The sequence below is a fragment of the Lithobates pipiens genome, unplaced genomic scaffold, assembly GCF_037356315.1.
Source record: "Lithobates pipiens isolate NorthernLeopardFrog02 unplaced genomic scaffold, aLitPip1_a1.2 Scaffold_30, whole genome shotgun sequence".
Lineage (NCBI taxonomy): Eukaryota > Metazoa > Chordata > Amphibia > Anura > Ranidae > Lithobates > Lithobates pipiens.
Window position 1 is genome coordinate 43,152,325 of NW_027507791.1, and position 15,549 is coordinate 43,167,873.

The 15,549-nt window shown below is 47.2% G+C and overlaps 1 protein-coding gene across 1 annotated transcript; it reads right to left on the minus strand.

Annotated features, from left to right (window-relative positions):
- Positions 1–1,002: 1,002 nt before the first annotated feature.
- Positions 1,003–15,529, minus strand: SCNM1 (sodium channel modifier 1). The gene is made up of 8 exons (XM_077464103.1): positions 15,376–15,529; positions 14,160–14,230; positions 13,450–13,538; positions 11,145–11,242; positions 8,101–8,201; positions 5,947–6,098; positions 5,490–5,613; positions 1,003–2,008 (listed from the first exon to the last, which is right to left on the minus strand). The coding sequence occupies exons 1-8, from the start codon at positions 15,424–15,426 to the stop codon at positions 1,909–1,911; spliced, it is 786 nt and encodes a 261-aa protein (XP_077320229.1). The 5' UTR covers positions 15,427–15,529; the 3' UTR covers positions 1,003–1,908.
- Positions 15,530–15,549: the final 20 nt, after the last annotated feature.

Sequence of the window (15,549 nt, forward strand, 5' to 3'; positions counted from 1 at the left end):
GGAGATCTTGTGGTTTCTGCCAAGCAGAAACATGGATCTCCGTTTTCCTCCTCTTAAGCCCACCCCCCCCCCCCCCACACAGTTAGAAATCACTCTTAGGGAACACATTTAACCCTTTGATCACCCCTGACGTTTACCCCTTCCCTGCCAGTGTCATTAGTACAGTGAGAGTGCATTTTTTTTTTTTTTTTTAAAGCACTGATCACTGTATTAGTGTCACTGGTCCCCAAAAAAAGTGTCACTTAGTGTCTGATTTGTCCACCGCAATGGTGCAGTCCTACCAAAAAAAAATTAATAAAATAAAAAATAACTGTTGATCGCCGCCATTACTAGTAGAAATAAAAATGCCATAAATGCATCCCATAGATTGTAGACCAGGGGGTAGGCAACCTCGGCACTCCAGCTGTGGTGAAACTACAAGTCCCATCATGCCTCGGCCTCTAGGAGTCATGCCTGTGATTGTCAGGGTCTTGCAATGTCTCATGGGACTTTCAAAAAAAAAAAACAGCTGGAGGGCCGAGGTTGCCTACCCCTGTTGTAGACGCTATAACTTTTGCGCAAACCAATCAATATACATATATTGGGATTTCTTTTAACCAAAAATATGTAGCAGAATACATATCGGCCTAAAATTGATGAAGAAATTTGATTTTTTAAATTTTTCTTTATTTATTTATTTTTTTTTTTTATTTGATGGGTTTTATAGCAGAAAGTAAAAAAATATTGTTTTCTTTTTTTCAAAATTTACGGTCTTTTTTTTTTTTGTTTACAGTGCAAAAAAATAAAAACTGCAGAGGTGATCGAATAACAAAAAAAAGAAATAAAAAAAAAAAAGGAAAAAAGGTCCATTTGTGTGAAAAAATAAAAAAAGGACATCAATTTTATTTGGGGTACAACGTCGCATGAAAATCTGCCGGGGCTGACGTGGTTAACTGCACCAAATTCATGGATTACAAGGCGCCCCCTAGTAGGAGGAGTGAAGAACTGCCGGTCAAGCCAAGCCATTGATAAGAAAAGTTTATTATTGGTCTCACTAAATTGTGGACCTTAATAATAATATTGGTCACAAACTTCCAATTTAAAATTTTTTTTTTACCAACAATATAAAAATGGAACTTGAGACAGGCGTTAGTCCCTGTTGGTTATTTAGACCCCTTTCACACTGGGGCGTTTTTTCGGGTGCTTTAGCGTTAAAAAATAAAAAGCGCCTGGAAAGCGCTTGAAAGAAGCCTCATCTGCAATCCCAATGTGAAAGCCCGAGTGGTTTAAGAGCCCCTTTCACACTGCCAGCGACCGAAAAACGTTTGTAGATCGCCGCTTAAACTAGCGGCGCTTTACCAGCGTTTTACGAGCGCTTTTAGCCCTTACTAGTGGCCAAATAAAGGGGTTAAAAGCGCCCACAAAGCGCCCGCTGCCAAAAATCGCTTTGCAGGTGCTTCCCATTGATTTCAATGGGAAGGGGCGCTTTAGGAGCGGTGTATTCACTTCAAAAGCGCTTTAAAGAAGCTGCTTGCAGGACTTTTTTTTTTGATGCCCCGCCAGCGCAGCGCTTCAGTGTGAAAGCACTCGGGCTTTCACATTGGCATTGCAGTTGCAGCTTCTTTCAGGTGCTTTTTTTAACGCTAAAGCGCCTGAAAAACACCATAGTGTGAAAGGGATCCCAGTGTGAAAGCACTCGGGCTTTCACATTGGGATTGCAGATGACGCTTCTTTCAGGCGCTTTACAGGCGCTTTTTTTTAACGCTAAAGCGCCTGAAAAACGCCCCAGCGTGAAAGGGGTCTTACACTGAAGACATCTTCGCATTACCAGATAAGAAAAACTGCCTCTATAATAGAGAGCCAGCTTGTGCCCGGAACTCCCATCTGTATAACAGATATAAGATCACATGACCTGACAACATGGCAGTGTCATGGAGGCGGCATTGGTGGCGGCTCTTCTTCGTCGGAATCAAATTCCACATTTTCATCCTTCACCCACTTCCCGCTGCCATCAGGAATCCAGCCAGCGCTGCGGAGGAAAGGGAAAAAAAAAAAAAAGACACTAACTAAATACAGTATAGTATCAGTATACAGATAAAAGGATACCAATGTTGTGAAAAATGGGCAGGCTGCAGACCTCCTGAAAATGTCAGGTGCCTGGCTGCCTTTCCTATTACCCATCAATGCTTTCAGATTCCCTGACCTGGGACAACTAAGCGGATTAGGATTCAGTCTAAGGACCTCTTAAACTGTTACTAAACCCAGGAGCCTGCATTTACTATATATCCGATCTCCCACAGTACACAGGAAACATGGAAATGCAATTATTTTAGTAACTATAAACTGCTAAATAACTTTTCTCTTCAACAGTTAGAGCAGTCTTGTGACTTCTATCGGTGTCTGGTTAAAGCTTGTAGGAGGAATTTTCATTCTCCCCCGATTCTCCTATCAGGACCCCTGACTCTCTGTCTGGACAGTGCCGATTGGCCCCATGCTGATCACATGCACCCTTCCCAAGAAAAGCAAACCCAAACAAAATTGACGTCTCCCCCCCCCACAAATAGAGCTTTCTTTTGGTGGCATTTGATCACCTCTGCGTTTTAATTTTTTTGCGCCATAAACAAAAAAATTGCGACAAAAAAAACAAACAAAAACACAATATTTTGTACTTTTTGCTATAATAAATATCCCCATTTATTTTATTTTTTTTAAACAAACAAATGCATGGAAATTTGGCGTTTTATTTTGTAGTCCTGGAATTCTTAGGCCACGTACACACGGGCGGATTGTCTGCCCAACTTAGTCCGCTGAACCGTGTTTCAGCAGACAATCCGCTCGTGTGTGGGCTTCAGCGGACTTTTTCAGCGGACAGTCTGACGGACTAAGTCTTTCGGAATGTTGGAAAGACTGTCCGTCGGACTCGCATTTCAGCGGACAGTCCCCGTGCGTGTGCCAGTCCGCCCTACTTTTGAAATGAGTGAACTTTTCCCGCCCGGAGAAAAGTTGGCTCATTTCGAGCGGGTATCCAGGTAGGCGGGGCCCGCGACGGAGACGTCGCTGGCCCCGCCGCCTGGTATGGACTTAAAGGGGAACCCCAACGCCTGAGCGGTACCAGGCCGCGTGCCCTCAACATGGGGGGTGCCTTGGGGAAGGGGGGGCCGCGCGGCCCCCCCACCCCAAAGCACCTTGTCCCCATGTTGATGAGGACAAGGGCCTCTTCCCGACAACCCTGGCCGTTGGTTGTCGGGGTCTGCGGGCGGGGGGCTTATCGGAATCCGGGAGCCCCCTTTAATAAGGGGGCCCCCGGATACCGCCCCCCCACCCTATGTGAATGAGTATGGGGCACAATGTACCCCTACCCATTCACCTGTGAAAAAAAGTACAAAAAAAAAAACACAACACGGTTAAAATATTTTATTGCACAGCTCCGGGGGTCTTCCGTCTTCGGGGGTCTTCTCGCCGGACTCCTCCGCTATCTTCTTGTAGCTCTTTTACTAGCGGAGGAGTCCGGCTTTCTTTCTCCCCGCCGGCCTCTTCTCCCGACTTCGGGGGTCTTGTCCCCCTCTTCGGTTCTTCTGCCGGGCCACCGCGCCTTCTTATAGCTCTTTTACAGGCGGTGGCCCGGTCTTCTGTCGCCGCCGTCGCCTTCCGTTCTTCTTCTTCTCCAGGAGATGTTGCCTCGACGATCTCTCCGGCCGGAATGCCAGAGCCGCGCGGCCACTTATATAGTGACAATGGGGCGGTGTCACATGGTATATGTCACATGGGCTGGTCACATGGGTTGATGTCACATGGGGACTATGACATCGTAAAGGGGCGGGGTCACCATGTGACACCAACCCATGTGACATATACCATGTGACACCGCCCCATTGTCACTATATAAGTGGCCGCGCAGCGCGGCTCTGGCATTCCGGCCGGAGAGATCGTCGAAGCAACATCTCCTGGAGAAGGAGAAGAAGAAGACGAAGAAGACGAAGAAGAAGAAGAAGAAGAAGAAGAAGAAGACGAAGAAGACGACGACGACGAAGACGACGAAGAAGACGACGACGACGACGACGACGAAGAACGGAAGGCGACGGCGGCGACAGAAGACCGGGCCACCGCCTGTAAAAGAGCTACAAGAAGATAGCGGAGGAGTCCGGCGAGAAGACCCCCGAAGACGGAAGACCCCCGGAGCTGTGCAATAAAATATTTTAACCCTGTGTTGTGTTTTTTTGTACTTTTTTTCACAGGTGAATGGGTAGGGGTACATATACTCATTCACATAGGGTGGGGGGCCGGTATCCGGGGGCCCCCTTATTAAAGGGGGCTCCCGGATTCCGATAAGCCCCCCGCCCGCAGACCCCGACAACCAACGGCCAGGGTTGTCGGGAAGAGGCCCTTGTCCTCATCAACATGGGGACAAGGTGCTTTGGGGTGGGGGGGCCGCGCGGCCCCCCCTTCCCCAAGGCACCCCCCATGTTGAGGGCACGCGGCCTGGTACGGCTCAGGAGGGGGGGCGCTCGCTCGCCCCCCTTTCCTGGCCGGCCGGGTAGCGTGCTCGGACAAGGGTCTGTTGTGGACTTGGGGGGGACCCCCACGCCGATTTTTTTCGGCGTTGGGGTTCCCCTTTAAGTCCATTCCAGGCGGCGGGGTCAGCGACGTCTCCTTCGCGGGCCCCGCCTACCTGGAGACGCGCTCGAAATGAGCGGACTTTCCTCCGCGTGTGTGGGCGAGTCCATTCATTTCAAAAGTAGGGCGGATTGTATGGCGGACTTAGTCCGCCGTATTAGTCCGCTCAAAAAGTGCCGTGTGTGGGCAAGTCCGTTCATTAGAAAGTATGACGGACTGTCTGTCGGATTGTCTGACGGACTTAGTTGGCCAGACAGTCCGCCACGTGTGTACGCGGCCTTAGGAATAACTCTCTTAAATCTGTTCAAACCAGAGTCTAGCAGACATCCCGGGTATGATAAAGTTTATAATATAATAAAGAATAATAAAAATTATTCAATAATGTAATCAAATCCTAAAACACTGAAAAAGGGACATGTTTTGGTTGCTATGGACAATCTGCAAATTCCAGGCAGAAAAAAAACAGTATTTATAATATAAAAGTGCATGCAGGGCATTGCACAGACCATTAGGGACAAAGGGGGTGTGTATTTTTTAATACAGTACTGTAATCTGTAAGATTACAGTGCTGTGTGTGTTTTGTGTCTTTTTTCTTTTTTGAATTTGCCGCCGTTCTCCGCTCCCGTGCGCCGTAACGTCGCAGGGAACGGAGCTCGGCGGCATTCGGAATCGAGCGGAGGACAGCTTGATCACACAGCGCGGAGGACATCGCTGGATCCAGGGGACAAGGTAAGTAACTCTCCCTGTGTCCTCCCCTGCATCCAGCGAAGCGATCCCGAGTGCTCCTATCTCAAGAATTTATTTTACATTTTAATGAAGAGTACTGTCAGCACAGACAGAAAAAGGATAGATGAAAATTTCCCTAAATTCCCAGCAATGGGGCCATCATCGCTCACCTCCGAAGATGCAGGTAGTGATTCATCTCCCGCTTTTTTTCTGGCTCATCGCTGGGTGGCTCCTCCCCCTTCCCCGGACATTTCCGATCCTTCTTCCGCCGGACACTCTTCTTGGTTTCAGGTTCTGTATGGAGAGAATTAACGATTACAGATTAGAAAATGTGTGACAGATCAAACAGTAAACGCAGCTTGCTTTGCAGCTCCCGTGTCTGATTGAAACTGCCGTGATGGCTCATTGAGCTCTGTACACAAAAGGGGCTTCTAACAGGACAACTGAAAAGACGAATACATGAAGAAAGCGACCAGAGCCTTATCAGATGCCTGGATATAAAACTGCATAAAAAAAATTGCATGGTTTCACATTCAACAAAAATAAATTTTATAATATATTTTATTATTTTTTTTGTAATAAACACACATTATATGCAATACATACCCTCCCTTTATCGGCACTCACCTTTAGAGCGGCCAACTGGCTCTGACTGTATGGCTGCAGCCTCTTGTGGTCCCGGCCATTCGCTGACCAATTGGCTGGTATGTGACATCAGTGATGAAGGGGGAGGGGCACTAACTTCTGGGGAGCCAATCTCCTTACCGGCATCTCCTGGCCTGTAAAAGGAGGAAGGTGAACCAGGAAGTATTACAGCATAAAGTCATGAATCGTAGTTTCGGTTATAAAAATTTTAAAATATGTCATTGTTTTTTTACTGATTGGTACTGGTGAGTCCACACTGGGAGGGCCGCACTGATGAGCGCTGGCGAGTTCGCTGTGGTCGGGGGTTGGAGGGGGCCGCACTGGTCGGGGGTTGGAGGGGGCCGCACTGGTTCGGGGGTTGGAGGGGGCCGCACTGGTTCGGGGGTTGGAGGGGGCCGCACTGGTTCGGGGGTTGGAGGGGGCCGCACTGGTTCGGGGGTTGGAGGGGGCCGCACTGGTTCGGGGGTTGGCGAGGCCGCACTGGTTCGGGGGTTGGCGAGGCCGCACTGGTTCGGGGGTTGGCGAGGCCGCACTGGTGGGCATTTTATTTTAAAAAATGTCAGCTTTTAAAAATTATTTATATATTAAAAAATTAAAAACACAGTTGTGGTCTAACACCACCAAAAGAAAAGCTCTATTTGTGTGAATAAAAAAAAAAATATATAAAATTTAAAGAGTAAGTAAACCCTGATGAGTTTACTTCCTCTTTGATTCCCTGCAAAGGTAAAGCATATGTGTCACTTACCTGACACAGGAGCCAGCGATGCCACCGCTGTCCCCTGTAGTCCGGCGCATCCATCTTCTCGGTGGGTCTCGCTGCTCCGCCGCTGTCATTCGGCAAAGTCGCGATGACGTCACTCCTGCGCATGCGCTAGGGACCCGCCACTCGCGGCATATCGCCGTTGACCGTGGCGCGCTCAGTGCGCCAGCGCGCCGCTGTCTACGGCGCATGCGCCGTAGATAGCGGTGCCTGTCTTTCGGCAAATATCTCCTAAACCGTGTAGGTTTAAGAGATATTTCTTGGACCTACAGGTAAGCCTTAATCTAGGCTTACCTGTAGGTCAAAGTTGGTTGTAAGGGTTTACAACCACTTTAAATTTGGGTGCAGCGTTGAATGACCGCACAATTACCAGTTAAACTAACTTTTTGGCTATTTCTGCTAAAACCTGATGCCACTCCCACAGACACCAAATATTATTCTCTCTCACTAATTAAAAAAAAAAAAAAAAGGGCAAAGTTTGGGTAAAGTGGCGCATACATGTAAACTGTCTCTACTGGGAGACTTGCGTCTGTATGCAGGCAGCCACCTGGACCTATTCATGTCTATGGGCGGCTGTGCTGCACCAGGGTCTGCCGGCATCAAAATACAGCAGCACATTTATAACGCAAGGAGGGAGGTGTCCATGTGTATGAGCCCTTTAGGTAGTTGTCACCAGAACTAGATATTACCTCTATTCCTTTTCTGGTGACAACTGTATCATTCTAGATTTCCATTATAATCCATATGTAATGGTCACCAGGGCCAATACAGATATGAATCACCTTGGCGGGAACACAGACAGCAATAAAAAAAAAAAAAAAAAAAAAAAAAACAACCACACACACCTCACAGGGGTTCGGACCCCTTCTTACTTGATCCTATAAATAGTTTTGGCTTTAGAGTTGAAACTATACACATGGTAATATTACCACACGTCCTGGAGACCACTAGTACTGAAAGTAGGAAATCCAAATGTTACTATTGTCACCAGAACAGGAAGAGAGAGGAAATCTCTCAATGGGCACACCAGTTCCAGTCCCCCTACAATTAAGTGATTTCTTCTCATTTCCTGCTCTGTCTTCTGAACAGGAAGTGAAGAAACATCTCCCCAATTGGACACAAAATCTATTTTAGCGGGGCTTCTAATGTTTCCCTACTTTATCCAAAATGACAAAAAAAAAAAAAAAGCGGGGACCAAGAACTGTCTTTCACAGCTCGGTCTGTGTGCTGAGAGTGCAAAACCATCAGCCGCCCTGTGGCACATACGTGTGGCAGGTGGGCATTAAAGCCTGGGAGTTTCAAGACTGGGAGACAGGGAACAGGACTGGGATCCTGCAAAATATAAAATACTTGTATATGAGACTCGGCCATTTTACCTTTTGCGTGAGCAGCAGCTGTTGTAGGGGGCAGACTTTAGCAAAGCATGATGGGCGATCCTCCTGGTCTGGGCAAGAAGCGGGGCCGGGCCCTTGGGTAGCTGAATGGAGAGATGGAAGAAGATTGTTACAGTCTAAGCCGACATCTCAGAGCGGTTCTCATCAGTCGTTATGGAATGCTGCGTCTACACAGGCTGTGCTCATTGGGAGAACATTCTGCAGAGATACAGCTGGAGGGTTTTTGCTTCGTTCTGCATCAGAGTGGTGTACCGGGAGGAAACTGAACAAGTGGGCAGGGGATAGGGTAAGTGACCACTGGACACCAGAAATAACACCCCCGCTATACCCGGGAGACCGAAGGCTGACAACACTATGCCCCAAGAGTGGCCAAAACTAAAGCCAAGCGATGCCCACCACATAGATGCCACGTGGGGATGGGCTACCCCAATATAAGCACTTCCTCTTGGGATGTTGTCAGGCCACACCCCCACCAATTTTTGGTCATGTCATTTATTGAAAATGTATGTATACATTGATAACTGTGTATATTTAAAAAATAAAAAAGAGGAGGCGGAGGAAGAAAGAAGAAAGAAAGGAGAAAGAAAGAAAGGAGAAAGAAAGAAAGAAAGGAGAAAGAAAGAAAGAAAGGAGAAAGAAAGAAAGGAAGGAGAAAGAAAGGAAGGAGAAAGAAAGGAGAAAGAAAGAAAGAAAGAAAGAAAGAAAGAAAGAAAGAAAGGAAGAAAAAAGAGGAGGCGGAGGAAGAAAGAAGAAAGAAAGGAGAAAGAAAGAAAGAAAGGAGAAAGAAAGAAAGAAAGGAGAAAGAAAGAAAGAAAGAAAGAAAGAAAGAAAGAAAGAAAGAAAGAAAGAAAGAAAGAAAGAAAGAAAGGAGAAAGAAAGAAAGAAAGAAAGAAAGAAGGAGAAAGAAAGGAAGAAAGAAGGAGAAAGAAAGGAAGAAAGAAGGAGAAAGAAAGGAAGAAAGAAGGAGAAAGAAAGGAAGAAAGAAGGAGAAAGAAAGGAAGAAAGAAGGAGAAAGAAAGGAAGAAAGAAGGAGAAAGAATAGATAATTAAATATATATTACTGTATATTTTTATAATATACAGATAGATATACAGTGCCTTGCGAAAGTATTCGGCCCCCTTGAACTTTTCAACCTTTTGCCACATTTCAGGCTTCAAACATAAAGATATAAAATTTTTAGTTTTTGTGAAGAATCACCAACAAGTGGGACACAATTGTGAAGTGGAACGAAATCTATTGCATTTTTGAAACTTTTTTAACTAACAAAAAAATGAAAAGTGGGGCGTGCAAAATTATTCGGCCCCCTTGCGTTAATACTTTGTAGAGCCACCTTTTGCTGCGATTACAGCTGCAAGTCGCTTGGGGTGTCTCTATCAGTTTTGCACATCGAGAGACTGAAATTCTTGCCCATTCTTCCTTGCAAAACAGCTGGAGCTCAGTGAGGTTGGATGGAGAGCGTTTGTGAACAGCAGTTTTCAGCTCTTTCCACAGATTCTCGATTGGATTCAGGTCTGGACTTTGACTTGGCCATTCTAACACCTGGATATGTTTATTTGTGAACCATTCCTTTGTAGATTTTGCTGTATGTTTGGGATCATTGTCTTGTTGGAAGATAAATCTCCGTCCCAGTTTCAGGTTTTTTGCAGACTCCAACAGGTTTTCATCCAGAATGGTCCTGTATTTGGCTGCATCCATCTTCCCCTCAATTTTAACCATCTTCCCTGTCCCTGCTGAAGAAAAGCAGGCCCAAACCATGATGCTGCCACCACCATGTGTGACAGTGGGGATGGTGTGTTGAGGGTGATGAGCTGTGTTGCTTTTACGCCAAACATATCGTTTTGCATTGTGGGCAAAAAGTTGGATTTTGGTTTCATGTGACCAGAGCACCTTCTTCCACATGTTTGGTGTGTCTCCCAGGTGGCTTGTGGCAAACTTTAGACGAGACTTTTTATGGATATCTTTGAGAAATGTCTTTCTTCTTGCCACTCTTCCATAAAGGCCAGATTTGTGCATTGTACGACTGATTGTTGTCCTATGGACAGACACTCCCACCTCAGCTGTAGTTCTCTGCAGTTCATCCAGAGTGATCATGGGCCTCTTGGCTGCATCTCTGATCAGTCTTCTCCTTGTCTGAGCTGAAAGTTTAGAGGGACGGCCAGGTCTTGGTAGATTTGCAGTGGTCTGATACTCCTTCCATTTCAAAATGATCGCTTGCACAGTGCTCCTTGGGATGTTTAAAGCTTGGGAAATCTTTTTGTATCCAAATCCGGCTTTAAACTTCTCCACAACAGTATTACGGACCTGCCTGGTGTGTTCCTTGGTCTTCATGATGCTCTCTGCGCTTTCAACAGAACCCTGAGACTATCACAGAGCAGGTGCATTTATACAGAGACTTGATTACACACAGGTGGATTCTATTTATCACCATCAGTCATTTAGGACAACATTGGATCATTCAGAGATCCTCGCTGAACTTCTGGAGTGAGTTTGCTGCACTGAAAGTAAAGGGGCCGAATAATTTTGCACGCCCCACTTTTCAGTTTTTTATTTGCTAAAAAAAGTTTAAAATATCCAATAGATTTCGTTCCACTTCACAATTGTGTCCCACTTGTTGGTGATTCTTCACAAAAAAATTTAAATGTTATATCTTTATGTTTGAAGCTAGAAATGTGGCAAAAGGTTGAAAAGTTCAAGGGGGCCGAATACTTTCGCAAGGCACTGTATTACATCAATTATATATATATATATATATAATAAAAAAAATTATACACTACAATGTATATATATATACATACATATACACACAATCACATTTTTGTAAATATTTTCTTCTATCTTGTCAGGTGACAACACTGTATCAGACAACAAAGTGCCATTTCTTCAGTGTTGTCACATGACAAGATAGAAGAAAAGATTTACAAAAATGTGACTCACTTTTGTGAGATACCGCATGTGCACCTGGTGGGGTCATTGATAAATAGGAACCTGTTGCTTTGCCCTCCCCATGTCAGAAGCGTCACACAACCTGCTCTCCGGCCTCCTCTGCGCGGACGTACTCCCGGTGTTTGCGTTTCTGCACCTCATTCCTGAGCTCCGACTTCTTCCCGTAGAACATCTGCAGACCTGGAGAAGAGGAGAACGGCTGGGGTCAAATGGTGGACAGGCTGAAGCACAGAGTATGGCATCCCAGGCACGCCGCGCGCCTAAAGTTTTGTTACTGGCAAGACCTCCAACTACAAAACCGGAAGCAGTTATGTGATTACGGCAGAAGAACCTGCCACCTAACCCTTCAATACAGTGATGGCAGACCACGGCATCCCAGATGTTTTGGAACTACATTTCCCATGATGCTCATTCACTCTGCAGTGTAGCTGAGCATCATGGGAAATGTAGTTGCAAAACATCTGGGGTGCCAAGGTTCTCCATCACTGCTTCAATACCTTGAAGTCTTTTAGCGCCGAATGACCCGTCTCTGTATTGCTAGAATAGAATACGACCCAAATGGTAACTTCACTTCTATATTGGCGACTTCAATTTCACTCCCCTGAGGTTGCAAGAAACACCCACGAGGAACAGGCTTTGTATACGGGTGACTGCCATTTATTCCCCCTCTGAGATTACAGAACATTCATATAAGAAACAAGCTGTGTATATGCACAACTCAAAGTATCCTTCCCCTGAGGTTACAGGAAACACCTATAAGGAATGGGCTGTGTATGCATCACCCCAAGTTTCCTCCCCATGCGGTTACAGGACACACCCATGAGGAATGAACTGTGTTTATGTGTGACTCCAATTTCCCTCCCATGAGGTTACTGGACACACCTATGAGAAATGGGCTGTGTATATGCATGACTCCAGTTTCCCTCCCACAAGGAATGGGCTGTGTATATGTGTCACCCTAAGTTTCCTCCCATGATGTTACAGGACATGCCCATGAGAAATGGGCTAGGTTTATGCGTAACTCCAATCTCCCTCCCCTGAGGTTACAGGACATGCCTATGAGGAATGGGCTGTGTATATGCATGACTAAATTTCCCTCCCATATTGAATAGGCTGTTTATATGTGTCACCCTAAGTTTCCTCCCCTAAAGTGACAGGACACGCCCATGCGGAACAAGCATGTATATGAGCAAATCCAAAACTTACCTTCCCTGAGGCTACAGGATACACCCACGAGGAACATTCATACAAGAAACAAGCTGTGTATATGCCTCACCCCAAGTTTCCTCCCCATGCGGTTACAGGAATGGGCTGTGTATATGCGTCACCCTAGGTTTCTTTGCCTGAGGTTACAGGACACACCCATGAGGAATAAACTGTGTTTATGTGTAACTCCAATCTCCCTCCCCTTAGGTTACAGGACGCGCCTATGAGGAATGGGTTGTGTATATGCCTGACTCCAATTTCCCTCCCATGAGGTTACCTGACACACCTATGAGAAATGGGCTGCGTATATGCATGACTCCAGTTTCCCTCCCACAAGGAATGGGCTGTGTATATGCATCACCCTAGGTGTCTTTGCCTGAGGTTACAGGACACACCCATGAGGAATGAACTGTGTTTATGTGTAACTCCAATCTCCCTCCCCTTAGGTTACAGGACGCGCCTCTGAGGAATGGGCTGTGTATATGCCTGACTCCAATTTCCCTCCCATGAGGTTACAGGACACGCCTATGAGCAATAAGCTGTATATGCCTCACCCGAAGTTTCCTCCCCTGCGGTTACAGGACACACCCATGAGGAATGGACTGTATATGCCTAAGTTTCCTCCCCTGCGGTTACAGGACACACCCATGAGGAAGGGCAGCACAGTGGTGTAGTGGTTTGCACTTTCACCTAGCAGCAATAGGGTCGCTGGTTCAAATCCAGACCACGACACCATCTGCCTGGAGTTTGCATGTTCTCCCTGTGCCTGCGTGGGTTTCCTCCCACAATCCAAAGACATGCTGGTAGGTTAATTAGACCTTGTCTAAAAAAAAAAAAAAAAAAAAAAAAAAAATTGGCCTTAATATATGTGTATGTCAATGTTGTATGTGTGTCAGGACCTTACGGGGTAAAGGACCACGCAAGAAAGCGCCCAGAGGCGATTCAGTTCGCATAGGTAGCGCTATAAGTCATTCACTCACTCAATGGACTGTGTTTATGCACAACTCCAATTTCCCTCCCATAAGGGCTGTTTATATATTATGTCACCCTAAGTTTCCTCCCCTGAGGTTACAGGACACGCCCATGGGGAACAAGCATGTATATGGGCAAATCCAAAATTTCCCTCCCCTGAGGCTACAGGACACGCCCACAGGGAACAAGCTGTGTATTTCGGCACTCACTGGCTGTGTGTTTCTTCCCATTGCGATGGATGGAGAGCATATCTATCGTGTCGAAGACGGGCCTGTGGTGACACACTGTGCAGGCGTACCTGTAATGACATCACACGATGGAGGTCAGGTTTTTTTTATATTTTAATGCGGCAAACTAGCAAACATCCAGAAACATTTTAGAAAAAAAAAGTAAGATCTTCCGCATTGCAGGCAATTAGTAACCATCACACACAATGCACTTCCCCACAGCAATGACCCCTTCCCCCCATCTAACGGTTACGAGGATTAGAAAATCGGCTTCCGCTGCCGGTAAGAGTTCAGTGCAGGAGATACAAGGGTCCAAAGAGCGCACTACCCAAGATAATGTGCACCCATTGGCTGCGTTTATACTGGCCGGGGTTCTTCTTTAAGTTTAACCTGTTCCAGGCCGTGCCAATTAAATCTGAGCCGATCACTGAAAACTAAAAAGGAGCTTACCTTCCATAAAAATGGCTCACCAAAATCATAGATGGAGCTGAAGTTATGAGCAAATCTCCATAGATTGGCTACACCACCCAAACACACACAGTCCTCCTATTGGTCAATAAAGCTTTACATTACAAGGACCAATAGGAGTGTGGGAGGGGGGGTGTAGCCAGGTTTCACCTTTAAAGGAAAAGTCTGGATCTACTCATGGATCGAAGTAGACCCAAAGGAGGCGGCCAATCCGGGTTACACACCTTCCATCTCTCATCAGCAGGGCCTCGTCCTCGGGGATGTAGCTGGCCAGCAGATCGGCCACCCTCCGCTTCTGTATGGAGACATAAAGGAGGAGGTCACTGACCATAGAGTATTGATTGGATGGGCCGTCCAATGAGACGGAGCACCCCCCCATCTACCCTTCCTATATACAACTTCTCCCAATCCATCTCTACCCACCTGCATCACCTCCACCCTCTTTTCTCCTACCCCCTCCATACCCAACTATCCCCTCCATCTGCTCCCAAGTGCCCCCCCCCCACTCTACTTCCACCATCTATACCCACCTGTCCTCCTCCTACCCCTGCCTACATCTATGCCCACTCTATAATCTCCATCTATACCAACCACCACTTCCCTATTTACACCAACCCGCTCCCGCATTTACACCAACCCGCTCCCCCTCCCCCATTTACACCAACCCGCTCCCCCTCCCCCCATTTACACCAACCTGCTCCCCCCCCCCCCCATTTGCACCAACCCACCCTCCCCATCCCCCATTTACACCAACCTGCTCCCCCATTTATACCAACCCGCTCCCCCTCCCCCATTTACACCCTGACCCACCCTCCTCCTCCCCCATTTACACCGACCCACCCTCCCCATCCCCCATTTACACCAACCTGCTCCCCCCCTCCCCCATTTACACCAACCCGTTCCCCCATTTACATAAACCCGCTCCCCCATTTACACAAACCCGCTCCCCCTCCCCCATTTACACCGACCCACCCTCCTCCTCCCTAATTTACACCAACCCGCTCCCCCTCCCCCATTTACACCAACCTGCTCCCCCATTTATAACAACCCGTTCCCCCTCCCCCATTTATACCGACCCGTTCCCCCTCCCCATTTACATCAACTCGCTCCCCCCATTTATACCGACCCGTTCCCCCCTCCCCATTTACCTCAACTCACTCCCCCATTTACACCAACCCGTTCCCCCCCCCCATTACACCAACTCGCTCCCCCATTTACACCAACCCACTTCCCCACCCCATTAACACCAACCTGCTCCCCCATTTATACCAACCTGCTCCCTTCCCTACCCATCCAGCCATCCCCCCCATATTGATACCTTCCAGTGCCCCAATAAATATACCCAACTGCCCCTCCCCCTTATGATACCCTTCCCCCACACACCTCTCTCTCCCTAACTTATGTTCGGGCTCCCACCCTCAATGGTCCTCCTCCTCTCACCCTCAGTACATTCAGCTGGCTCCCATCGTTCCCCTCTCTCTTAAACGACATTTTTACTCTCAGCACACCGGTGACTACCCCGGCTTCCGTACAAACCCCTCCGCACTGCCCTCTGGGAGATGTAGTCCCTCCTTCCGTACACAGAACACGTGACCTCTTCCCCCGGGGCGGGGC

What these genes read in the sequence shown, in the direction of transcription:
- SCNM1 (XM_077464103.1), bottom strand. Translation starts at nt 15,426, where the DNA reads ATGTCGTTTAAGAGAGAGGGGAACGATGGGAGCCAGCTGAATGTACTG. An exon ending in CAGAGGAGGCCGGAGAGCAG is followed by an intron (nt 8,202 to 11,144) that starts GTTGTGTGACGC and finishes CTCTCCATTCAG; the next exon opens with CTACCCAAGGGCCCGGCCCC. An exon ending in CACTACCTGCATCTTCGGAG is followed by an intron (nt 2,009 to 5,489) that starts GTGAGCGATGAT and finishes TTTCCTCCGCAG; the next exon opens with CGCTGGCTGGATTCCTGATG.